The sequence below is a fragment of the Eleginops maclovinus genome, chromosome 11 (assembly GCF_036324505.1).
Source record: "Eleginops maclovinus isolate JMC-PN-2008 ecotype Puerto Natales chromosome 11, JC_Emac_rtc_rv5, whole genome shotgun sequence".
Classification (NCBI taxonomy): Eukaryota; Metazoa; Chordata; class Actinopteri; order Perciformes; family Eleginopidae; genus Eleginops; species Eleginops maclovinus.
In genome coordinates, this window is record NC_086359.1 from 19,834,590 (window position 1) to 19,860,722 (window position 26,133).

General features: G+C 40.4%; 2 protein-coding genes across 4 annotated transcripts; both read right to left on the reverse strand.

The window, feature by feature from the left end:
- Position 1: 1 nt before the first annotated feature.
- Positions 2–18,640, reverse strand: dhrs11a (dehydrogenase/reductase 11a). Its single transcript, XM_063895228.1, has 7 exons — positions 18,273–18,640; positions 3,967–4,176; positions 2,626–2,720; positions 2,198–2,327; positions 1,647–1,739; positions 1,495–1,560; positions 2–1,404 (listed from the first exon to the last, which is right to left on the reverse strand). The coding sequence occupies exons 1-7, from the start codon at positions 18,402–18,404 to the stop codon at positions 1,363–1,365; spliced, it is 768 nt and encodes a 255-aa protein (XP_063751298.1). The 5' UTR covers positions 18,405–18,640; the 3' UTR covers positions 2–1,362.
- Positions 18,641–19,376: 736 nt separating this feature from the next.
- ggnbp2 (gametogenetin binding protein 2) lies at positions 19,377–26,060 on the reverse strand. Of its 3 annotated transcripts, none has more exons than XM_063895833.1 (15): positions 25,936–26,060; positions 25,020–25,144; positions 24,434–24,514; positions 24,100–24,353; positions 23,681–23,779; positions 22,799–22,912; positions 22,497–22,706; positions 22,206–22,380; positions 21,929–22,117; positions 21,678–21,813; positions 21,308–21,352; positions 21,082–21,207; positions 20,821–20,969; positions 20,527–20,736; positions 19,377–20,091 (listed from the first exon to the last, which is right to left on the reverse strand). In XM_063895833.1, the coding sequence occupies exons 2-15, from the start codon at positions 25,110–25,112 to the stop codon at positions 19,888–19,890; spliced, it is 2,085 nt and encodes a 694-aa protein (XP_063751903.1). In that variant the 5' UTR covers positions 25,113–25,144; positions 25,936–26,060; the 3' UTR covers positions 19,377–19,887. The 3 variants fall into 3 exon arrangements, with proteins under 3 accessions (XP_063751903.1, XP_063751904.1, XP_063751905.1); XM_063895834.1 differs by lacking the exon at positions 25,936–26,060 and adding an exon at positions 25,340–25,360; XM_063895835.1 differs by lacking the exon at positions 21,308–21,352.
- Positions 26,061–26,133: the final 73 nt, after the last annotated feature.

The window sequence follows — 26,133 nt, forward strand, 5'->3', positions numbered from 1 at the left end:
GTTTAAGGGCAAATGTTTTTATTCATTCAATTAAGGAGACATTTCCACTGAAAGGTACATTTCTAGGGTATACATGTACACAGAGTTGGTTTCTTCCCCTATATAAGTTCCCAGTGTTTCTGTCTTGTAATTCCTGGTAAATGAATCCAAAGTGCAGAATGACTTATTATGCAAAAATGTGGATAGTAGAAACCCAGGTGCTTAAAGGGATATTTCAGAGTGTTTAAATGGGTTGTGTAAGGTACTTTTAATAGTCATTGTATTAACTACAGTTTATGGAAGTTGGCACGACCCCCAGTTTGGAAAAGCAGACAAGAGTACTACCATAGAAATTAAGCTGTTGATGGAACACGTATTTAGCCACCTTTAAGTCTGTATCAGTTTAAGTGGAATTTTTTTTTTAAAGCCACCAAACTCCACCGACAAAAATGAAAATAATACGTTTTACCTCACAGAACATAAAAGGGTCCTGTTCTACCACTGCCTTTAGTGTTCATTTGTGTAATTGTGTGACATTTCAGAAGTCTTTTTTCCCCCAAGACAATTTACTAATGTGATAAATTGTTCTAAATTTAGCGTACACTTAAATTCACATGTTTTATAGGTGGCTCAAAAATTCACAGACTATGGATAAGAACCTTATACAGCCCTACTTAAAAAAAACAGAACATTAAAGGGCACCTGTACTTCCCCCAATACCTTAAATGTGTTGAACCCTGGATAGCTCTAAACTGAATGTGCTTGTGAGAACATACTGTAGGTGGCGTTGTCAGGATGGACTGTTTAAGTTAGTAATAGTGGGTAAGACACAGTATCGTCTAGGGTTAGTGAGTATGAGACCACATCTACCTATGATCAAAAGGTTAAAATATTTATAAAACAAATTAAACAAAAAAAAAGTCATTCTTATAAACAGCAATTAATCTTTCCATTTTATTTCAAAAAAGATATGTCATATGACCTACAAAAAAACCCCAAAACATGTGCAATCAATGGCATACTGTTCCCTCTGAAGTGCACATGAGCACAGCAGCAGCGACTCTCTCCTTTTTATTTTTTTTTGTTCCTACTGTAGTTTGGAGTCGGCTCAGCTCAGGACCCGGGCTCAACGATTCACAAATACCAGGTTGCTGCATTCAGTAGTATTTTCCTAGTGGTTTTAACAAAGTCCACGCCCCATCATTTTCTCGCACAGCCTCCTTAAGGCTCCGGCCCTCATCAACCACATCCCCTGCAAATCCAACACAGCTGTAGTACATTTGTTAAACCCCTCCCCATGCCACCCCCCCCCTACCCACCCGCGCCCAGCAGAGGTCGCTAAGGAGTCACCATGGCTGCCGTCTGTCTGCTCGTGTGTCAATGCTATAACACCTGCTCCACCGGCCTCATCTGCACATCTCCAATCTGGTGGCATGAATAAAAAGGAGATCAATACAGGAACAAACCACCACTCAACATGCATTTAATGGAGGAAAATGCTAGAAATTAGATTACCTGGACATGAGGAGGGGCACCGAGGACATAAGTGACTGCACTGGCTATGTCTTCTGCTTTCAAACACTGAAAAGCGGCGAAAAAAAAAAACAAGTCTGAGGAAAATGAACTGATTTTCTCACTTTGTGAAATGCATCTTGTGACTCTCTTACCTTCATACTCTCATACACTGCAGCTGCTTTCTCAGGATCGCTGTTGTGATGCCGGAAAGCAAACTCAGTCTCCACTATTCCAGGAGATATACACTGCAGGGGAGGCAAACGCAATAGGAATTATTGCTTACTAGTTATCTTTGAAAGTGGATGAAAAGTTTTGTAGAGATAACTTTTTGTTTGTGTAGAACTCATTTAGACCACAAGAGTCTGTAGTTCCCCACTACCCCATGTTCCTAATAGGACTAAAATCAAAGCGTTAGATTAAAGCAGGGTTGATTTAAATACTTTTCATGCTTTTTTAAAACATGGTTTGATGATGCACTCTAGCTTCTTGGGGCCAAAATGAGTATTTAACAAACACGGACCAAAGAAAGTCCCTGCCAAGAGCTTTTTTATTTTCACTAATTTCCATAGATAAGCTGTCTGGCAAAGCTTTTCTCCCCTAAGAGCTTCCATAGCTCTCTGCATGTTCACTTCTTTATGTGATCCGATATAGGAGCATCCTGCTAAAGTAGGAACCTGCCCTCTGATGATAACATCTAACTCACTGTAGCCCTGATGTGGGTGTTTGCTTCTCGGAGCTCTTGCCGTATGCCCTCAGTCAAAGCAGTCACAGCATATTTAGTGGCACAGTAGAAATGCTCATCGGCACTGGACACCACCCGATGCCCACCCATACTGTAACAGGGGAGAGAAGAGTGGTTTAATATCATATACAGTACAGAGTCTCAAGGGGCTTTGCAGGCCCATCACAGTTCCTACAAATAGAAAGATAAATCAATCAATAGATCTAGATAACTCCACATCAGCATTATAATGAAAGATTTGTGAAATTGATTGACTGATCAATGAGTCCAACAGATGTTCCAGGCCCAGGCTAACAATGGACTGATACCAGCCTTTCACACTTTTACTGAGGTATTTTCAGATGACCTTTAACATTTGTTCTGAGATTAAAAGGTGATTTATGGCTTACCTGTTAATATTGATGATGTGGCCATCGTCCACATTCCTCTCCTTCATTGATTTGTAAGCCTCACGGGTGCAGATAGACAGGGCTAAGACATTCACCTGCATGGGAGGGGAAGAAAAAACTAAATATTAGTTGATATCATTCACAGATCTTAAAAGCACACTTCACACAAAAATCTAAAATGTATTTTATTCTTTCCTGTAGAGCTATTAATTAATTAATCTAGATTGTTTTGGTGGGAGCTTTTGTGCGTGGGGGGATGTCAGCCCCTAGAAGTACGACTTCTCACTGACATTATAGACGTAGACACTCGGCTTAAAGCTACAAAAGTACATCTGAAAAACTTAGCAGCAATGTCTCGTTCCAGAAGTTATGACCCGGTATGGACAAGAGGCTCTCCTGAGCTCACTTAAGACAGGAGATAGGACGACACCATTGTAGCAATCCTTTCATACATAGTTGAAATAATTTAAATAGTTTCTGCAAAAAAAACTGCTCACAAAGCCTGTGCATAATGTTAAGCAAATCCATTATCTGGAGAGTAAACATCTCCCTGGTACGAATGTCCAACACCTTAATACTCACACGTTAACAACTTATGCTGATAACAAGCTCTAAAGGTAGGTGGCAAAATATGCATTTCTTTATTTTGGGGTGAACTGTCCCTTTAAATGTGATTCCTCAATATAACTGAGTGTTATGTCATCGTGACAGTGCATCAGTTGAGCTGTTGGTGCTCAGTGGGTCACTGTATGAGACGAGCTGAACCTGCTCTTCCTGTTCAGCTAAGCTGCTCCCGCAATGACACCGATAGACGGGCAGGTTAAAGCCAACGTGGTGCGAAGATAGGGGGAAGTGACCAAACAAGGTCAGTGTACAGATTAAAAACAGGCTAATAATACACTGCTTTACACATCCATGCAGGCTGCCATGACAACAGATGGATGAGCGCTACGAATGCGGGACTCTGTAGGCAGGGACTTTAGAGCAGGGGGTCCGCAGTGGTCAAGAGCGCAATGAATCAGAATGTAAAAGTCCAAACAAGAGAAATAGGGCTTGCTTTCATTAGTGGGCCTCTTGACAGAGCCAATGAAGCAGCCTCTGAGAGGGGGGGGATCTGTGTGTGCACACATTTCTGCTTTAACTCTTATTCTGTATACAAGCTATACAAACACTTCCACTCATGCTGAGCCACCATCTCAGCTCCTACTTCTGCTTTACTGTTTGAGTAGTGCAACCATAAAATCAATACAACATAAACGGAAGAGTATAACATGTCCCATCCCCGCTCAAAATGAATGTTTTTTTATTTTCAGCCTAAAGCATATATTTGTGTCAACCCACATCGATCATGTTCCTCCAGCCCTCCGTCTTTCCGCTGAGCAGCGGCTCGTTGTGGGCCAGTCCGGCATTATTAATGCACACGTCCACGCCCTTGTGTAGCGTCTTGATTGCTGAAAACATGGACAGGATCTCCTCCTCGTTGGACAGGTCACACTTGTAAGGGATCAGCGTGCCACTGTAGCCTGCACTCTGACATTCTGCTGCCAGCTTCTAAAAAACATCAGACACAATTTCAGTTGTTAGAGGATCATAAAGCATCATTATAAATTGATAAACTGATTATCTGGACTGAAAAGGTAAGAGCTAGAAATAATTAACCTGCCATTATAAACACCCTACCCACTGTTCACAGAGGAGAGGCACTCATCAAACCAACAGCACATCAGTTGAAGGCAAGAAATAACCTGACAGCATCAGTGCAGCCAAAACCACAGTATGTGTTGTTTTACCTTCAAGCTATTTCAAATTATTTTTCACTTTCAAGCAATATTAAAACCCTGGCTGAGAAGAAGCAAGCTTTGCACTGATGGGATGCCTTTTTCTTGCTTGGGGATACAGCCGTCCTGTTCCTGCAAGCGGAGCAGGCTGCAGTCCAACCAGGTCAGCTGGCTGTGCACCACTGTAGGGTTTGATACAAGCCGACACACATCCCCTTGCCAGGCAGAGCTGCACCAGTCACCTGATGTCTCGTTTTTGGTGCCAGTCAGACAGGAAGTGAAACGGGCGGGGCTGGTGGTAGACAGAGATGGTGCACTGAATAACTGAAACACTGTCTGTTTGTGCGTCTGTGCAGCCAAAAGAATCAAACATGGGGCCATATTGAAAAATTCCCCCTCTCCATTTTTAACAACATGCCCGAAGCTACTGTCCCATTTAAACATAAGTACTTTTTGTGATGACTTAGAAGCTGCATCTAGATATTTCCAGCACAGCTACAATGGAGCAAGATGTGGTTGTTGTGTGTGTGATGTAAGCCAGTGGTTGCTAACCTTTTGTGTTAATTCATCCTCAGATGATCCAAGCACCCTGTAGTCTAGCGGCCCTTGAGCTTGTCTCCATTCTATAAGAACCCCCTTACTCTTCTGTGATGATTCGCCTACATGCTTTCTTGTCATCATATTTAACAAAACTGCTTATTAAATAAAAATCCCTTACAACTCACCCTTAATAGAAATGCATTCAAACTTGACATTTACACTTATAGCCAGTGAAACATTTGAATATTAAGACTCACTTCTCGCAGTTTCAACATCTTTTGTTAAGATAAGAGCTTTTAATGAGACCCATGCTTGTCTTTCATAAGCTTTAATAGTTCTGGGGGAGGGACACCAGGCTTATGAAAATTAATTTCAAAATGTTTTTGTTTGTGGGGAAATATATTGCAATCCCTAAATCTTTCTACTTACCTCCTGTAATCCCTTCAAGCACCCCTAGGGGTTCCCATACCCCCAGTTGTGAACCACTGCTGTAGTAGACACTAACTGTCAATTTCCAAATGACCATAAGAATGGATAATAAAGATTATTTTTATATCAACTAGAAACCAGAAAATATTTTTGAAAGAATCCTTGAAAAAAACCTTACTTTATTTCTCAGTGCACTTGACTGATGGCTTTTGGTCTGGATGTGAAGATAATTTAAATAATTGCAACCCAAAAAATGTGTAAAATAAGTTGCCTTCCCTAGCTTTAAAGTTAATGTTATAGTATTTTACCCAAGCAATAACATTTGAAATAGCATTAGTATTGCTCGTGACAGAAGCTGTCTACAATTCTATTTGTACCTATGAGCTGTTTATTCTTTATCATTTCAACCTTTCCTCTCTTACTACATTCTTTCAGTTGAGTTGGATGAGCTAAGCTAATGTTATTACATTGATTCTCCTCCCCCTAGTACCACTATAGTTGGGAATTGCTGACAATATCAACAATAAGTCACGCAAGGATACCGCAAGGGCTTGTTAACATCAAAGCGCTCGGGAACTCCTGCAACAAGTGATGACGGATCAGAATTCAGAGCAGCCATTTGACAAATTGAGTGTGTGACCATGGATATAAACACCCCGATTCCCCAAGCTGGCTAAATATTAAAATGTCATGTTGATAAAGTTCACCCGTGAAAAGAGTTTGGACATTTCAAACACAAATGTATCTTACAACTTGGCATGCATGCATAATCATAATTTTTACATGACAATTGAGGATTTCCATCTTGCCAAGATTATCTGAGAGGTCCAGAACGCAACGTTTCTCTTAATTTATTGGCAAGACGAAGCAGGTTGTTAAGGTAGTGAGTATTCAACCTGCAGCTTAGAATGTTGAGCCCAGTTTTTGGTGCAACTAATCCAAGAGAAGGCAACTGAAATGTAGGGACATCTAGCAGCCAGAAAGTGTTGGAAGAAAGCATCAAAAAATAGCATGTGTCTACAGTTGATGAAAGCTAATCATGTGGGATTATCTGTTGAATGTCTGACACCTGGACACAAGCACTGCAGCCGCTCCTAAAGAAAACTCAGTGTATGTAAAGCCTGCTGCTTTATAATCACCACCATATTGGATTAAGAGATGATTTTGCCTTCTTTTTTTTTCTTGACAAACCCGTAATAGAGCAAATGCATCCTATCTCACACTTGGGAGGGTGCAGATTTCCCAGCATTTCTTTAAGCTGTTTAACTGGGATTATCCAGAGAGAAGGCATTACCCCAATAAAGCTGTGAAAATGCTGAAACACTTGTTTCATCTGTAACGACTACAAACCTTCAGACCGTGTTGTAAAAAGGTGAACAATACCCTTTAGTCTATTATCTGAAAGTGAAGCTGTGTTCACTGGTCTGCGCCGCTGCAGTGATGCCTTCAGAGTTAAGTATGCAAGCTGCCTGTAGACCAAAGATCTTTACCTCACACTCGCCTGTATCCCTGAAGGGACAGGCTGTCAGGCAGGAAGACAGACAGACTGGTAGAGAGGATCTCCTTTAATCAGAAAGGAGGTTGAGGAAGCAATGCCAGTCATTAGTTGGGGGGGGGGGGGGGGGGGGGGGGGGGGGGGGGGATTGTGCTGTGTTACTGAGGTTTAAGTGGGAGCAGCAGAAAAACCAGGCTGTGATCTTACGCCAACAACAGGAAGTCTCAGGCTGTGTTTCTGTGTGAGCGTGTATGTTCTGGAACCAGCTGTAATGCTATGGCCAGGGCGGTTTCTGGCCACACCCACAGTGCTGTCCCACAGATAAGCAACCAGGACAGAAAATGCAGCAGCAACATTGTTGGCAAAGACTTTGTACACACCATTCATTCACCAAAATGAAACTGGATATTTGAAGGTTAGAAAAAATAATTGCCCTGAATGAGCAATGCCTCGCCCTGTCTTATCTGTGAAAGACAGAAAATTCTTGATGAATTGAAGTGAATGTTGGCTGCGGATAACAACAGCAAAACTAATATCAAAACACCAATTCTCATTTCTCCAGTTGTATGCTTAATGCATCACTAAAACCTTACTTTAAAACACTTCTTTATTAACAGTAGGGCTCCCCTCGATTAGTCGACTTATCGTTAGTCGGTGAAAAAAATATTCGCCGATTAGTCGAAAAAAGAAAAAGGTCCATCTGCGTGCTGCATGTGCTCTGACACCTCAGCTGGAAACCTCCTCAGACTTCATTCAGACCTGTGCCTGGTCCTTAAATTATGTCTTGGGCAGGATATCCAAAGTGTGCAATCCTTTTGAGCATGTAAGGGATGATCCGCTGGAAAAAAGGTGCCTCCGTATCCACGCCATCATAACAAAACACGGAGCCTTATTATCCCCGACAACGTGTGTTCCTTCCTCAGACTCCGAGGAAAACAGCAGCAGTGAGTCAGGCAGTAGCCTAGCTTTGTATCAACATATATAGACCTATAATATATAATCCTTCTGTGTTTAGAAAACGATCCATTCACGCTTTCATTTCAGGATCAGGGCGTAATGTGCGGAGGGGTTTTTGCCGACGAGCATATTTGGCGCTGTATCCATTTCCTGTGTAGTATTTATTGGGTTGTTATATTCAGATATGAATTATAGAAACTAGAACTAAATGCTCAGTGTGTGTGCTCGCTGCTTGTTCACACACAGATTAAGAATCCTTACCGGAGTTTCTACTGTTTGTACCGCTGACGGGCGGACCGCTCCGTCCGTGCGGTGCGCTGTGACTCTCATGCGCTTTCTACATCTACAATTTAATTTATATTTCAACGGTTAATTATTACAGTAGTATTTTATATTTAATGTGAAGCACAACGTACCATCCTGTTATAATAGGGTTCTTTATCAGCCTTTGAAACTGAAACCATTCTGAAGGGTGAAAACAAAAATGTATTAGGATTTTTTTTAAAAATAAATCATAATACATCGTATACGTGAGACGATTAGTCGACTAATCGCCTGAATTGACGACTACTAGTCGACTAGAAAAATCTTTAGTCGAGGGCAGCCCTAATAATTTCCCTAAATGAGCAATGCCTCGCCCTGTCTTATCTATGAAAGACAGAAAATTCTTAATAAATTGAAGTGAATGTTGGCTGCGGATAACAACAGCAAAACTATATATCAAAAGAACAATTCTCCGATTCTCATTTCTCCAGTTGTATGCTTAATGCATCACTAAAACCTTACTTTAAAACACTTCTCTATTAATAGTGTCAGATTAGTGACATGTACTGTTTATGCTGTAGGCATACGGCAACCTAAAGCATCATTATGTAACTGTTTAACCTTTAAATTAAATGTAGAAACCACACTAACTTGCTATAGGGAGAATGGGGCCTCTTTCAGTCACGCTTTGCGCTATTTCACTTTGGTGAGCAGGATTGACAGGACTAAGTCAATTTCAGGCAACTCGATCATATTTATTAGATTTATTTTCTGGTTTTCCCTTCCTTTGACTGCCAGTGATTAACAGTTACCTGGGGACTGGACACAGACCTTATTGGGAGGTCCGGAAGGGCTATAATGCTAACTCATTTACAGGTTTAGGACTTCCTGCACCACTCTATTAACGAAAGCGGTGTATAAGAGAAATGCACTTTGAAACTATAGAGAAAATGTTGCTTTAGGCGGGTTTAACGGCACACTTTTTAAGACAGGGATATAAAATCCCTCCCAATAGTGCTGCTAAATGAGCTTTGTGAATAATCAAATAAACCTGAAGATAATTGAGGGCAAAGTCTACTAGGTGCACAGGAAAGACACACCCAAATCAATCAAATGCACAATCGAATCAAATCAACTCATGACATTATGTAATAAAATGTTGTTAACGAAGAATTCAAACTCTGAATTAGGCTTTGCAGTTTTTTTGCCTTTTTGCTCTTCTGTGTACAAAAAATTCTAAAAGGTTTTATTCTCATATAGTTTTGTTCTTGGGTGGTTATGAAAGACTGAGCACACTGGGTTATGGCAAACACATTTCATGTGATTAATCGAGCTCAGACAGTCTTGATAAGAGCAACACAGAGATAAAAAACCTTACAAAAGACAAATGATGTTACAACTGGTCATAAAGCTTTCACATGTTACAGTAATGGGTGTACACACACCCACGCAACGCTCTCAGACACATGTTGACATGCCTACATGGTCACATTCACGGCCAGTAACCCCCTGCAGGGGGCTGTTATATAAGCGCTACAATGCATGGGGCATCATTGTCCCACACCACGTTCATCAATCATTCACCCACTCACGTGGAACTGGTGCAAATGGACCAGCAAAACAAGTCGCTCGGAGAGGGGAGGAAGGAGATAAAAATAAAGATGGCAATCCGCTAAAGGCAGACAAGTTCTAAGTGGTGAGCCAGATCAATAGCACAAGGCAGCAGGCATGAGCAGAGAGAGCAGAGAAATTTGATTTGTCTCAGGTTGACTCAGGAGGTCTCACAGACAAAAGATGGATTGTGTTATAAGGTATTGTGCTTTCTCTTATACTCTGAAAAGACCAGTAGGTGGTAAGAAAAAAAACAAAACCTCAAAAGATGTAATGCAGCCATAATTAGGCCAAAAAAACACACCCCTCTTAATTCCTTCCTGTCCCATTTTTAAGTACCTGTGACACACAAAACCATTTTGCCTGTCACAAAGAATTTTCATCCTCATTACTGAGAATGCTGACCAGTGATAACAAAAAGTGTGCGGCAAGAGGAGGAGCAGAGGGAGGGTTGACAGGCAGAAAGTGAAACAGAAGAAGAGTGAGGAGGAGAAAAATAAGCCTAAAGCTGATCAAAATGAGTTCAGATTTCTGTATGTTTTAATCTATAAGAAGGAGCAGAATCGCAGGACATGATGGGTCCTGCAAGTATATGAAAATCCAACACATACATGAATTAATAGACTTATTAGATGATTTTATTCTCTCTGAAATGTAAGCAACACTCCCCCCAAAAAGCCATGAACCAGAGAAACATATTATTCATTAATTGATGTATTTCTGTTCTCTGAGGAACACAACCAGTGCAGACACTTCATTCCACTAAACCCTATCATTCATTAGCTGAACTACTATTGTGTGAAATAAAAATAGACTTCAGAGAGGGGTCAAAGGTGAAAATAGGCTGTATAATAGCATTGCGGCAAGGAAGAAGGGATGGATGTGCATTATCTCTTCTTCACAAACTGAAAAAACAAAAAAAGGTCTAAAGGTTGGACAGGGCGTTTTTTTTACAACAACTTCTAAACAGTCCGAATAAGACAAAGAGATAGTGCTCTTTGTTAGGACCTACACTCATTGACAGCCTTCTCTGGAGTTCCGATCAAGCCCTAACCCTGAAGAGCCATAAACCTAAAGGCATGTGCCTGTCAGTCAGTAATTGAACAACAATGTTCTGCAAATGAAGACGGCTTTCATAACCTCGATACACTGAAGACACAGTAGGCAGCCTCGTGTTGTGTAACAGACTGGTGTGACCAGTGTGGTGGCATTTGATTTTCCCAAGTGATACAAATCAGAAAGAGGCAGCAGGACTTGTTTATTTCTAATAAGCCAGAAAACAGAGCGAGGATGGCATAACCAACATTCCATACTGAATAAACTAGAGAGCAGCCTTTTGTAACATATTCACATGGGCATCATATGATAAAAAAATGACTCTCCAGTTCTCTTGTTTGTATTTCAAACATGCAAATGGGTGAACCCTCACTCTTGTGAACCAGCAGGCGTCACGGCTTTCTCTCATGTGACGAGTTATTCCTGCACCTGATGCCAGACGCTAGAACAGCTTTGCTCTCGCCACAGGTCTGACGGCGGCCCTGATGCAAGCTTTGAGCCACATCATTATGCACGCTAAGTTTTTGAGCCTAGAGCAGACAACAAAAAGAGACATAGGCGGGTCTCATAGAGACAGTGTTGATCAGAAGCTTAAAAAAGAAAAACCTTTCAAACTGGGCCAGTCTGAGCTTTGTCTATTCAACATTTGAGCTTAGAATAGCCATAAAATGGTTCCAAAATCAAACAAACTCCCAGCAACAAATCCAATTTGGACTAAAAAACAATCCAATCTGCATTCTCTCTCATCAACCCCCTAATATTGGAAACACTGGGCTAGTGTTGTCTCTGTTTTAGTGCTCTCTTTCGCACTCTGCAACAAATATACTTTCAATAACAAGTGCTGGCCTGCTTCTGAAGTTGCACTTAGCATTTACGTGAAGTCCTCCCCCCCTAACACATCAGGCCTCTGCGTACACACAGACAACCTCACTATAAAAGCAGAGAAGAACTTTCCAGCAAGTCTTCAACCGAACAGGACAGGAAGCACCCCACATATCGTAGCAGGAGGCCGTCGGATGGAACATCAATGGCAGTAGAACCTTACAAAGATGATAAGCTCAGAGAGGACAGTGGTGGTGCCGGCTGAACGGCTCTGTGGGGTCACTGAGCCGTCCAGACCAATCACACGGCTAACTGTAGAAGTAATTTAAAACATTCCTGACATACGTGATGAGAACACGTTTAAAGGAACAGTTCAGATTGTTTGAAAATGGTATGAGGTACTTGTCTAAAGTCATTATACCAAATAGTTGATGACGGTTGTTACCCCCCATGCTGGACAACATTGTAGTAAAGCAAGCAATGTGCTGCTCTAGATGGGGGAAACAAAAATATATATATACATCAGTTTAGAAGTAGGATATTTCTAAAATGTTCTCCCCTCTTAACCGCGTCCTCAGGCAGCCCTTCCCGACAAGGAACTGAATCACTAGCGCTGCTTTGAAATCTTCCAGACTGCATTGTTAAAAACAGTCATTTTATTTTGCAGAAAGCATGATATGCTGGTAACCAGGAAAATAGAAAGTGGATCATATTACTCCACTGGCTACCTGTTTTAAAATACCTTTGTTGAAAAAGTACTGAATGAAATACAGTTGTGACCTTCTGCTACTTTGGTAACCAATCAAATATTTGAAATGAACTCCCATAAAACTGGAGGTCCACTGCAACTCTGTTCTTTGTGAGAAGGCTGAAGACTTCAGTTGGTGGCTGCCTTTTAATAAAGCAACCTTTTATTATACTGCACTGTAACTTGTATTATATTTTATTTCAACATGTGTTATGGTGGTACTATTTTGGCTCGTTAATGCCTGTTTTAAAATGTATTTTAAATTACCCTTTGTTATGTTCTTTTACCTCTCAATGCTTGTGGTGCTTTTTTATGATTGTAATATGTAAATGGCCTTGGTGCTGTATACAATAGAATGCCTTGCCTTAGAGTTAATGTACATAAAGTCAATTTCTGCATGCTCAAGTTCCCTGAAGTCTACAGATATTCCTTAAAACTAATTTTCAAGGTTGAATCGTCAGTTTTCTTGGCACACTAAATGAAAAAACTGATTTTTTATTAGCATTTCATCAGAAATCTGTTTCTAAATATCTGCAAGAAATCGATATCCTGAAAACAATTTAACCTGCTTCTTTGGACTGATACATACATGCTGTCATGTGTTACGTTGGTGAGAAGGTCGCTTCTCTTGGGGGCAGGTTCCTTGGAAACATGATGGATTATTAGTTAGGTATAAGCCTTTGTCAGCTCACAGCTCAAGTGGAAAACGTGCAGTCAGGGAAAAGCTTTTCCGCATGGGTAAGACAGAAGCTGAGCTGAAAAAAGCTGCGAGGTAACTTGATGAGCTCAGGAGAAAATTGACAGGGGAAATAAAACTGCAACTGGAGCGGTGAGGACAGCAGGGCTGTCATTCCTCCTGAAGTCGATGACAAGAAGCACAGCAAGGATCACGATGTTGAATCACAACGACAGGACTGTTCGTACTGTACTTGTTGTATATAGGCTTGATAGGATTTTTACAATATTGTAAAAAAAAAACGCTTATCTAACTATGACTTATCTCCAAAATGTCAAAACATGCCGACAAAAACAGGGAGGAGGAGAGGCAGTGAGACAAACAGAGTAAAGTTGTCTGACCTGACCCACTTCAAATCCTTTTTGGAGTGAAATCTATTCACTTTGAAACAACAGCCCTTGCTGTTCAGACACAACCTACAGAAGTGGGTGAGACAGTGTCAGATTTGCAGACGGAGAGAAACTGATTGCCTTTTATTGTGTCACCTCAGCGTTTGAAGCATGACTGAGCACCTTTTACCTCCCTCAGAACTGGGCACCAAATCAAAGTTGGCCAGCCAAGGTCCTAAATTAACCTCCTAGCTCACCTGCCGTGCCAAGGGCTTCAAGTTTTAATTTAGAATTCACTCGCTTACATAAAAGATGCTTAGGCAAGCCAAAAGAAAAAAAGTGGAGAGGCTGCAGTAACAGGTAACCAACAAGGGAGCTGTTTGATTTAAGCCAATGGAAATAAAAAAGGTAACAAAAGTGATTATAATCTATGTATTCAAATGCATCTCAAAAGGCCATAGGCATTGACTGTCAAGATAAGAAAAATAAATGAAATCATCTGTCTATTGCTCAGGGTTTGAGTTTATCTTATCCATCATTTTCAGTATTTCTGAGCACAATACTTTATTATCTTCTTTGGACATAATTTAAGCAGAACACTTTGCAAACTCTTTTATGCAAACCATAAATCTGTAAACCCCATTATGCATGTTTCCTAAATGTATCTCATCTCAACATGAAGTAGCTGAAGCTTTGAATTTTGATGGATGCCTCTATTGTTAGCTGCCTCAAAAGCATGTCAGTTTCACTTTAGCAGTTCAAAATGGTCTTACAATACCAATATCGGATGGTCCTTCTGCATTTAGCCAGAGCTGAAACAACTATGACAATGACGAATCCTTCAGAGAAATGCTGTACAGTGACTAGGTGTAAGATTATATCGATCACTATTAAAGAATGAAGAACCAGGATTTTTTCCCAGCCTGCATACTGTTGGACTCAAACCATACATTCCAGGAATCATTGAATGCAAAGGCAACCATTGAATTTGATTGATTATGTGACAAACCCCACCCCATCCTCGCCTCTGCCTCTCCTACCCCAAAGCAGCAGCAGCAGCAGCAGCAGCACTGACCCTAATCTGCATACCAGCCCTGACCTGCATAAAATGGAAAAGATAAAGAGCAATTTATGGATACCATATAAGATATATAGGCTAAATGAAACGCATATCAGACCAGGTTATGGAAGCTTAAAATCGAAAACAGCATTGTGTAACTTATCTACCAAATGTGGTAAAAGAAAACAATCGAACAGTAGTCTTAAATCTAATATTTGTGTTTTAAATGAGGGAATATCTCAGTTGAGGCGATCATCAACTGGAGTTATATTCCCATAACTGTGTATTTACTCCTGCTTCACCTTGTGCCAGGTTAGCAGATATAATAAACCCAACATATGGGCTATGTGGGCGTTCTGCTCCGAGAAAAAAAAAGAAGCATAATCAGCCAGTAACTAGATGTCCTGCTTTACAGAGTCAGATATAAGCTTCAGAGAATATAAGATCAGACTTATAGGGCAGATTTAATAAAAACTGCATTCATATAGTTACATTATATTATTCTCTTCCTGTTTCCTGGGGACGGATCAAACTTCACTTAATAACCCAAGCAATTATTCAGCTGTGCATTACTCCCACCACTTTGGGCAGCACCACTTGGCATTGTTACTGTATTACACTGAGCTTTTGAATTATCTGCTTTTTACCAACAGATATTTAAATATTAATTCACCACTGTATATATTGTAATATTTATAATATATACAATTTCCAACCCTGGAAGAAATGAAGCATTTCGGATTCTGGTTGCATCACTAAAATCAAATACTGCAGTGCCGGGTTGTTGAGAAAATGTACACACACGGCTCTCAATGGCACGGATTCAGAAAGCACCGTCCTATGTACAGAAGCCACTTTTAAACCTTTATATAACCATTGAGAATACATTGTGTGGAGAGAACTTATCTTCCAGTAAAATAAAAGCTTCTTCCACTTCCACTCTTTAATGCTTTCATAAGAGTTAATGAGAAGCTGTGCTGCTGCTACTTGGCCGGGTCCCTGTCCTCTCCATTCCTGCACAGAGTCCATGGTGACCACACGTCTCCCATTGGCCCCCACCTTTGCCAACTCTATAGTTTCACAGACAACAAAACAATACTGCAGCCAGCCACAACTCTACACTTTCTACCTGATGCGTTTGAACATACATCTATACATTTCTCCATTCCATTATCCTTTTACCGTGTCATCTTTTGGTGTTAACATTGCTGTGGGACAACATTGACAGTGCAAGTTAAGAAATAAACACCAAAAGAGAAGTCAAGAACAATCGCCTCGTGATGGACACTTGCATCACCCCACTAGCAGCATGCCAGGTTTGGCACAGCTACAGCAAGAACCCAGTTTACATTGCAGAGAGTACAATACAAGCTTTGTCCCTCTTCTCACACAGACAGCTCTCTGAGGTCTTGTACAAGTGATGAAATGTTTCACAGAATGGGAGACATAGAAACCTGTCACTGATATCATTCCCTAGTCCAAATATGTATGACTATAAGCTTTGGTAAGTCTATAGTAAGGAATAGTTACCAGCTCTTTAATGCTGTTGGATGTTTGTATCATGTAAAAAGGTACTATAAAGATTTGAAACGGTGTGACCTTGTTTCAGTCTTGCACAAGTCACACACAGGGGCTGAAGCAAGCTGCTGCAGTTAACTATTGACAGGAGGTGCCATGTGACCTGAGCATGAATGGAGTGAGGCGATCTATTGCACATTTCCCAATAATTGTATGCATGTATGGGCATGCGTGTGTGTGTGTTTGTGTGTGTCAAGGTAGGGACAATTCTTGCATGTTAAAAAAACAAAATCTAAATGAATCATGAGAGAATTTTCTAGAAGAAATTCTAGAAAGAAAAACTTTGAAAGGAGTTACACGCCTTCTTGTAAATCTTGATTACACAACACCAGCAGAGTTCCTGAAACTGATGTTGCTCCTTTAGCCAACTATGTTACTGCAAACTGTAAACAGAGCAACAGCATAAAGGGGTAGAACAGCCACACAGTGTCATCTTTACATTCGATGTAGGAAAACATTTAATTGATACGACTGCTACGATAAAATATAACCTGTGACGTATTATTTTAAGAATTTAAACAGATGTGTGAGGTGAAATTATACAGCGCAACAATTTAACATTCAACAACTATAGGCCTGCCAAGCTAAAGTTTTCTGCTTCAAGGAAACACAATAGCTGTCTAGAAGGTGGCTGAATCAAGGCCTCCACCACAGTGCTGTAGGCTTGGACATGTGTGGACTAAGGCTTAATTATTGGCTGAACGATAAGCAAGGTGCATTGCCTTATGGCTTATGGTTAGGCAAGAGTAAGAGGGGTGGGACTGCCGACACCTGCCCCGGAGGAGGATTCTGCCTTTCAGGTGATTTTTTTTTTTATTACAGCCATAAATTCACTGGTTCAATTTCCGCTTGTTGAATTCACATGCAGTTGAAACATATTCCACACTGGCATTAAATACTTTCATAGTTGCAATGAGAGCAGTAACGGACATGTAATCTCTTGTCTTTTATTATCATACCGGGAGAGATTTAAGCTCTGTCTTATGCAGCTATTTGAGCATTGACCTCAAAATGTAAATGTTATATGGTTCATAAAATAATGTTTGTTTCTTTCATCAGAAAGTAATGTTTCTGTACAAAGCAGTGCTGAATGATTTGGCAAAAATATAACTAATTTGCAGTTACTTTGACTGATATTGCAATTGCTAGATGATTCATGCAATTGAAGGAAATGATCATTTTTGCATGATTATTTTCTGGATCTATAGCATACAATTTGTAGGCCAGGGCGCATCTGCATCACCACAATTTCTAGTTCGGAATGGTATTTTGACAAATGATACATTGATAAATACATGGTTTAGACCTAGAATGGAGTAGATAGAACAGCATGTACACTGTGATTTATACGGCATGGGTCATTGTTAAATGGAACCTTTTTTGGTTTGCAGTCAGTTTTGACCATAAATACTATAATCCGGAAAGACATTCTTAAGACACCATTTTAATTACAGTGTCCCATAAGACTGGGCACACCATGAGCGTCCACTGGAAGCTTTCTGGAAGCTGCAGTGAGGTAATTTGATTCTATCTGAACAAACAGTTTGTAACTGTCAGACAGGCAGTAGATGCAGGATGACAGGGTGAGCCACAAGTTACTGTCCCACATAATAGTCAGCAGTTAGCAGGGATCTCCCTAGCTGAAGTGTCATACTAAATCCCTGCAGCTCTGCTGACCTCTGACCTCACTGGAGAAGGTTAACCAAAAGCAAGTCATTTCATTTAGCAAGGGTTAATAATAGATAAGTGTTAATGTCACAAAGCAGTGTGACATCCAGGTTTAAGAGCATCACGTTTACCTTGAAATTATTTAGTTAAAATTAGGGGTACATTAATATCTCTGTAATATTCATATGGGAAATCGATATCAGAAAGCTGAGGGGAATTAGCTGATTTATACTTATTATGATTTATCAAGTCCATCATTTTGTGATTTAAATTCAAATATGCTATCCTTTTAATTATGTTATGATTAATAGGGTACTTTATCTTGAAAAAAATTGGTTAATGTTGCCTATCATTAATTCAACATAACATGACATGATACCTAACGTCACAAACAGAATACGTCCATATTGTTGTACCTTTGGGGCTAATGGTTTTTAGCTGAAGTTGAAGGCTAATGTTAGCTAACAGTTCACGTTAGTTAGCTAGTTTGTTGTTGCTTGCACAGAGCTAGCTTGTTTCATTAGTAGCATAGACCATTGGCTGGCGGCTTTAAATGACATTAAATGTAATGCTTACCTCTATTTTGTCGACATTCCTGGCACAGCCAACCACCCTCATGCCCTGCTGGACCAGTGCCCGGGCCACAGCCGCTCCGATGCCCACGGAGGCTCCGGTCACCAGGGCCACTCTGCCTTTCCACCGCTCCATCTCCACTGTCTATACCGGTACTGTACGCGAAACAACAGCTCCTGTGCAGCTCCCCTGGCTGCTTAGTTCACACTGTCAAAGCCGCAGATATTAGTGTTATGTGCGATATATTCAAAGTGAGGGATGCAGCAGTTACAGCCTCCTGTCTCTCCTGTCTGTGCAGCATCCAGGACAGCAGCGGGCAGTGTGCCTGAGCCCGGATCCATGCGCTCCTCTGGGTGAAATATGAAGAGCAGTGGCGTGAGTAAATGTTTGGTTCACATCACCTCCCACTTTATTTTTCAGCCCAGGCGGCTGGGGGTCTTTGTGTGTGGTGATCTACCGCCACATACTGGGGAAAACTGGTATAACTCGCATGATATTTTCAAGTGATTCCCGTTATCAAAAGGGCTTGGTCGGGAATATTCCGAAATACCATCAATTCAGTTGTATTCAGAAGTGGGAGAAGTATTCGGATCTTGTATTTAAGTAAAAGTAGAAGAACCAGAGTGTAGTAATACTCGGTTTCAAGTACTGCAATCAAAATGATACTGAAGTATAAAAGTATTGGCAGCAAAACATACTTAAATGTCCAAAAGTATGAGTACTCATTATGCAGATAAATTACACAGTGGATCATAAAGATATACACTTGATCTGAAGCCTGATTCCAACCGTGATTAAAATACTGTACATGCCTCACATATTTTCAATCAGTTAAAGTTTATAATCTGAGTATTTTATTTAGAGATAGCAAACAGGCTACAGATTCTTCCGTTTCATACATTTCTTCATCACTTAATGTTCATGTAATAACTAAAACTGGCTCCAGACCATATCAAACCTCAATGAGTGTTTTAAATGATGTTATGCACACTCAGATTAAACTCCAGGAAAAAGTGGCTCACAGAATGTGAACCATAGTATTTATTTAAAGATAAGAATGCACATGCACTTATAAGAAAAAACAATTAAATACAACCAACGAATGTATAATGCATATTAATAAATATTCTTTATTTAGTAAATTCTGCACATTGCGCTCTTATCACACCCACATTTTTATTATAAATGGATGTTTATTCTCTGTAAAATCATTTATATTCAGAATTTCTGTACACATATAATAGTACAACCTTTACCACTACACTGAAGTGTCACCAGAGAAAAACAAAATTCAAAAGAAAAACATGAAATAAGACTCCTAAAATGTATCCCTAATGATTAGTGATTCCACTATGCACCTACCCAACAACCCTACACAAAACCAACAACAAACAGCTAGGCTTGGTCATAGAAAACAATTACCAGTGACAAAGTGGCAGAGAAATGAGATGGAAAAGTGCAAAATAGAGATGATGAACAGAAAGTAAAAATCACGTTCACTTTAAAGAAGAAATGACCAAACAAGACATCATATTTACTTAGAATTGTATCTATTTTTTGAAAGATGTTGCAGCAACGGTCACAAGTGTTTTTCCCAGGGAAGATGCCATTAGTGCAGTTAGTTGACACTGGTGGTGGTGAACCACTTTCCACAGACTGGCTTGCTCCTCTCAGTGGTGCGGCAGTAGTTGGTGAACTTCTCTTTCAGGAGCTGTCGGTACCGGTGGCGGTTGTTGTAGAAGGACTGGTTTCTTTCAAAAAATGCCTTGATTTCATCCTGTGTCAGAAAATTCTCTTCATCTGAAGCCACCTCTGAGTCATCCTGTAATAACAACAAAACAGGATATCAGCAGGTCACATTGAGCCATACAATAAAGGGTCTTAATCAATTCTTATTTAGAAAAACATGTGGGAACGCAAGAAAGCATTATTTTAAAGAATACACTAGAGCTTTCATACAGCAGACATTTGTAATATAGGAGTAGCAGCAACAAGGCCTTACCACTGTATAATATTCAGAAATGTTATTGTCATTTCTATTCTAAAATGTCAGAAATGCTCTTTTCAGTCTCTCAAATATAGAAGTTTCTTAGTTTCAAAGACACAACAAGACATTTCAAGACATCAACTTGGACTTACAGAAACTTGGATGGGAATTTTACACTATTTTCAGATTTTTTTAAAACAAATCAATAATGAAAATAATCAGTCATAAAAAAGACACATTGTCTTTAGTATTAAAAAAAAAAACACTGACCAGAAGTTCCACGAGACTTGTGTTTGCCTCTGGAGGCCCTGCATCGTGCCTGAGGTTATTGTGATGTACTGCCCACGGTAATCGTATTGCAAGGCTGGCAAATGGGCCGCCACATAGGGAGGAAAAGATTTCTTTTGTACGGCAAGTGTGTGATGTTGTTGGACTGTGGCCTGTGTTCTCATCTGACAAAGAGCTGTCACCTTTTTGTCCCTGTGGAGATGCGCAAACCTTTGTTGATACATAACGGTAAATATTCTGCATTCACAATGTGTCTTCAACAGTGTGTTCTCTTACCTGTTCATTGCATGAACCCTTGCCCTTCCTTTTCTTCTTTTTACTCTTGCATTGAGTGTTTTCCACAGAGCGTGGCCAGCAGTCCAGACAGCTGTCTATTCCATCCTCCTCCTTGTCTTTAGCACACTGGTGAGCATTTGAGTCATCTCCTGCAGAAGGTTAACAAAGACACACTGTGAGAAAAATAATTGAGCCACTCTATTGTATGTTTAAAAGACCCCGTTCAGCGGCCTCAGCATCTTTTAGCTGCTCAAACCAGACCTGCATCGTCATGGTTGCATATTCCCTCAGAGCAGGCAATATCAGATCCCTCCCGCGATCCTGTCTCACTGCCCTCCATGCTGGAAGAGTAGCCGCAGTCACTACCATTGCTGTGGGGAGACAAATCTGAAGAAATACATGGAAACATATTTAAATACAGACATAATGGCTTTTAGGGATGTCAGTGTTAGGCTGTCACTTTTTTGGCATTTAAAAATGTCCTGACCTGAAACAGCATGTGGAAATATCATGTGCTCCACGCTGCAGATGGCTAAATTAAAAACAAAAATAGGACTGTTTGTAGCAGAGGCACCTACAATTGTGGAGCCACATAAACTGTACAACCGTGTATGACTGCAAGAATATTTTCTGCCAATCCAGCAGCATTGTAAAATAGCTTTCAGTTTCATTAGAGGGTTTCCCAGATAATGACAGAACTGCATAAAAAAACTATATAAAATCTCTGGTCGAACAACAAGGTCAATATACATAGTTTAGTTTTAGTTCCATATAGTATACGAGTTGATTTTGAATTAATTCCAACAAATGACTTGTTAGTTCCAATGACAGCCTCGTCAGCCTCCGTGCATTGTTACCCTGTTTGGTGTTGTCAGGGCAGCTACAGGAAGTGCTTCCATTGGCAGCCACACTCTGATCACATCCGGTCTCCTCCTCCTCCTCATTGTGGCTGCCACAGACTTTGCAAGCGTCCTCAACAGACTCAAGTGAACCCTGTGACACACCAGGTGGGACAGACTTTTATAAATACATGCAAATGGATGTTTAGCTGCAGGTAAAAGCAGACTTCTTGAGACTTTCATGTCCCTCACTGTTGGAGGAGGATTACCTCTTCCAGAGTTTTCTCCTTGTCCTCTCCCTCCTGCTCAGAGATCTCAAAGCCGCACTTGTTTTTGCGACGATTTTTTCGCTTTTGCCTCTTCTTCTCCTGCTTCAGCTCTTTAGCCCTCTCCTCCTCTGACAGCTCCTCGACAAACTGCTCCAGCCGACTGAACCCCTGTATCTTCTCCACAGCCATCTGGTGGCATGGTAATATATAGATTATGAAACGGTCATTATGCATTTATTCTCTGTCTGAAATTATACCATTATTCCAAGTTTTGTACCTCAAAACTTTTACGTATTGCATCAATTCCCAAATGGAACAATATCTGCCAGGTCTGCTCCTCTGCTCTTAGCTTCTGCCAGATCCTGTGCAGCCGCTCATACAGGTGAATACCCAGACAGGTCAGGACTTCTTCTTGTGCAATGTCAATAGTCTTGGCATGTCGTTCTCTGCGTCTTAAAAAACATTACCATCAAATGAAAAAAAAACATGGCATTTTAGACTCCTAAAACTAAAGCCATCATTGGTAAAAGAGAGCTCTGTAGGATTCATGGTGTAAACCTTTACTTACTCGTAGCTTCCCGAGAACTCAGGCTCAGCCCGGCCGAGAAGGTGAGCTATGAAGTCGGTCTCGCAGCACACATGGATGTGGCGTTCGTGGGGGCAACAGCATAGTCCCTCGTATAAGGCGGCGCAATACCCTTTCTCTTTACTGCAGTCTAACTCCCCGACCAGGATGTTGTAGGCCCTCAGCACTTTGTTCTTACAGTCAGTGCAGAACCTGTGGACAGCAATGATCCACAAGGTTAATTTAATCCTTTTTGTATCACTGACACAGCAATTAAGAGAGAGGCTATGATAATAACACATTACCTGTGTTTACGCAAGTATGTCTCCAGTGTCTCTAAGAGACAAGCGCTATCAATGAGGACCACCTCATCCCTGCACTCCTGAGACATCAGCTCCCACACATCCATCCAGCTTCCCCTGTAAGCAGAAATACAAGTAGTATAGCCATGCCATCACAATGAACAGTCATCATCAGTTAAACCTGCAACTACTGAGTGTTTTGCCCACCTTTCGATAATAAAAATACACTGTATACAGAAAGATGCCTCTGGCTTCAGGGAAAAATGGGCATCTACCAATCGGAGGGTAAGTGGTTAAATCCCCAGCCCCCTGCAGTCAACATGTCAAAGGGTTTTTGGGCAAGACACTCAACACAACATTGCTTCCCTAGCCATGTAGTCTAAGGTATTGAATTATATGCAAGTAGGTTTGGATTCAAAAAGAGCCTGCCATGCAATGTAATACCCAACATTTGTAACCCTTTTAGGGATTTAAAAAAAAAAAACAATACCTTGCAGAATTCACACATCCAGCAGCATGGAGCAACATTAGCGTGCATTAGTGGTTGCATTTCTGACTACCTGGCATATCAAATACAAGTCTAATATTCTCTTTTTTTAGCTCTAGTTTTGTTCTCCACCAACTCTTGAGAGAAAATCTGTCTCATTCTTGGTTTCATCTCATGTTTAACAAAATGCTCAACAACATTCAAACTGCAAAAGAAAGCAAAACACGTGTCATCTTTCAGTGTAACTCTGAAAACATACAACCATCTTTGTTATCCCTTCACTACGGTTGGATAGAAGTTGACTTAAACACTCTGGTTCTGCCTGCTCAAATGCAGCCTCACAACCCAAACAGTCAAGGTTTTTTCAGCGAAAGATAAAAAATAGCAATTTTACTCACCCCAAAGGTTTAGGTTTATGTGTTTCTAAGGAGTGCAACTGGCATCGTTTGTTCTTTTTACTTTTTGGAATGGCATCAATCATGTCATTCAACTTTGACCTGAAAATTAAAAAAAAAAAACAGTGCAAGTTGTTCACAAATGAGACTATCCAAGAAGAAAAGGACACAGTGTCAGAACCTATTTTTACTTCGAATGAACATTGAATTAATTTATCTAATTATGAGGCCTTAAATTAATATCAATATAATGACTATAAGAAAACTATACACTTCTTAAATCAATATGTTAAACTTGTGTAGACATTGAAAGTAATTTAAAAAAAAGCATAGACCATCTTACTTTTATTTTGGCTGTTCTCTTTTGCTACACGGTATGATAGATTTGGCAGTGAAAAGAAACACACATGCTTGTATCTTACCCGTGGACGTAGAAGAGGGTGTAGAGCTTCTTTACATCTGCTAAACATGCTTTGGTGACAGAGAGCATGCCTGTGGGTTTTACTGTGAGGGGCTCTAGGGCTGGGTTCCCAGATTCGACTAAATGTGAGAAAAGGTGCTCCACACTTCGTCTGCAGCCCACGCATGGCACCAGCTGAGATAATGCACTGTACACCTCTCTGGAAGTCACCATCAGGGCGATATTCAAGTCCTGCTGCTTCAACTTGGAGTGATCCTAAAGTCAAGGAACAATACATCTGTCACCACTTTGCTTCTGTCAGCTTCTGTGTACGGAGAATTGCAAATACTGCTTACCTCAGAAAATTGTTTCCAATGAGACATGTTTATTTCTTGGCAGTCAACATTCATGACACTATCAGAAAATTCCATCACCATCTGATAAAAGAGAGACAAAATTATAGCAGGTAAAGTACATTATTTGTAGAAATTTGTATTTGCAAGCATGCTGATAAGTTTCACAAAGCAAGATTGCAGTCTTGGTTTTTATAGTTTATACTATATTGCCATGAAAGCTCTTGACACTGATTGGCTTGCAGATGTCTTTGTACAGAGCAGTTATATGCGTGACAACAACATTTTAGGTGTACAATAAAGATCCAATATGTCATGTGATCAAACAAGACTGATTTTAATTTGCTATTATCAATATTTCATTTACAGCTTTGGTTGCCTTATACATTACATAACAATTTTAGCAAAACTGTTTTGTCTCTCAAACATTGTTATAATGATCAGTGCTTGGTAATAATTTAGCCTTTAGTTCTGGACATGAAATCAGTCAGAGTGCTAACACCTGAGCCTAAGAGGATTATGATTAGCCACTTTACACATGTAATCTTCATGTTTTGTTGTGATCACAAATATGAGAAAGCTGACTAACCGTGAGAGAATCATCGATAAACAGAGGAATCTGTCTGGCGAGAAATGGGTAGTCCTCCTCTCCTTCCCTGCAAACTGCTACCAGACGGGCCATGACTTCTTCTAGTGGGCTGTGGTGCAGCTCGCCTGCAGGTGACACACAAGAAATCACATTAGCACAGGCTATAGCAAGCTAATGCTAATCTATTGCAGGTCATTGCATGCTAACTGTAATATCACCTTGTCAGCAAAAGCTATGTTTCCGACAAGCAGACAAGAAAACACGACACAAAACACCCACTATGTCCTAACGTTGATACCATCTGATTTAACGTTACTCACACAGTTGTAGTATAATGGTTTGCCTTGACCCAGATGAGTTAGTTAGCCCAACAACCTGACAAACGATAGCTTGAATGTATTAAGGCACATGACGCTTCAGTCGGTTATGTGTTTGAAGCAGTTTGAGCAAAACAAATTTGAATTACGACGATATGTTTACACCTTGCTATTTGCTAGGAAGGATAAAGCAGAAACGTATGGTAACCGGCTGCTAGCCAGTTAGCCTCCTAGCTAATTTGATTTGCCAGTACGATTTTAGAAATGTAGGAAGCCGGCCATATTCTTCGCACAATATGTTCATGCGATGAATGTAAAAGGAAGTTTATATCGCCTTAACCAATAACATATACACTGGAGTGTTGATGTCGTTTATCTACGCCCTGTCGATGCCAGCAAACTTGGCTAACTCACTAGTTAGCATCGCTTCCCTAAAAGGCTAATGTTAGCAAGCTTGTATACGGCTAATATAAAGTTGACTGGGTGAATGGCTACTTAGCAACTGTCAATGGGCTTTTCTTATTTACATTTCAAATATTTAAAATAGCATGTCACCTTGCCAGATAAAACAATAATTGTGACTAATTGTGTCCACTTACCCGCTACAAAAAGTTCTCCTTAAATAATAAACAAGTGCGACAGTGAGAGAGCTGCTACAGTAGCGTAATCTTCCTTACTGACTTCACCTTTGCCCTCTTCACGTCATAGCTGGCGCTATAGTGCGTGTGGCCACCAGGGAGCGCTTTATTGATATATTTGAGAGAAAATGTGTGAATACAGATAAAGTGTCATAAATC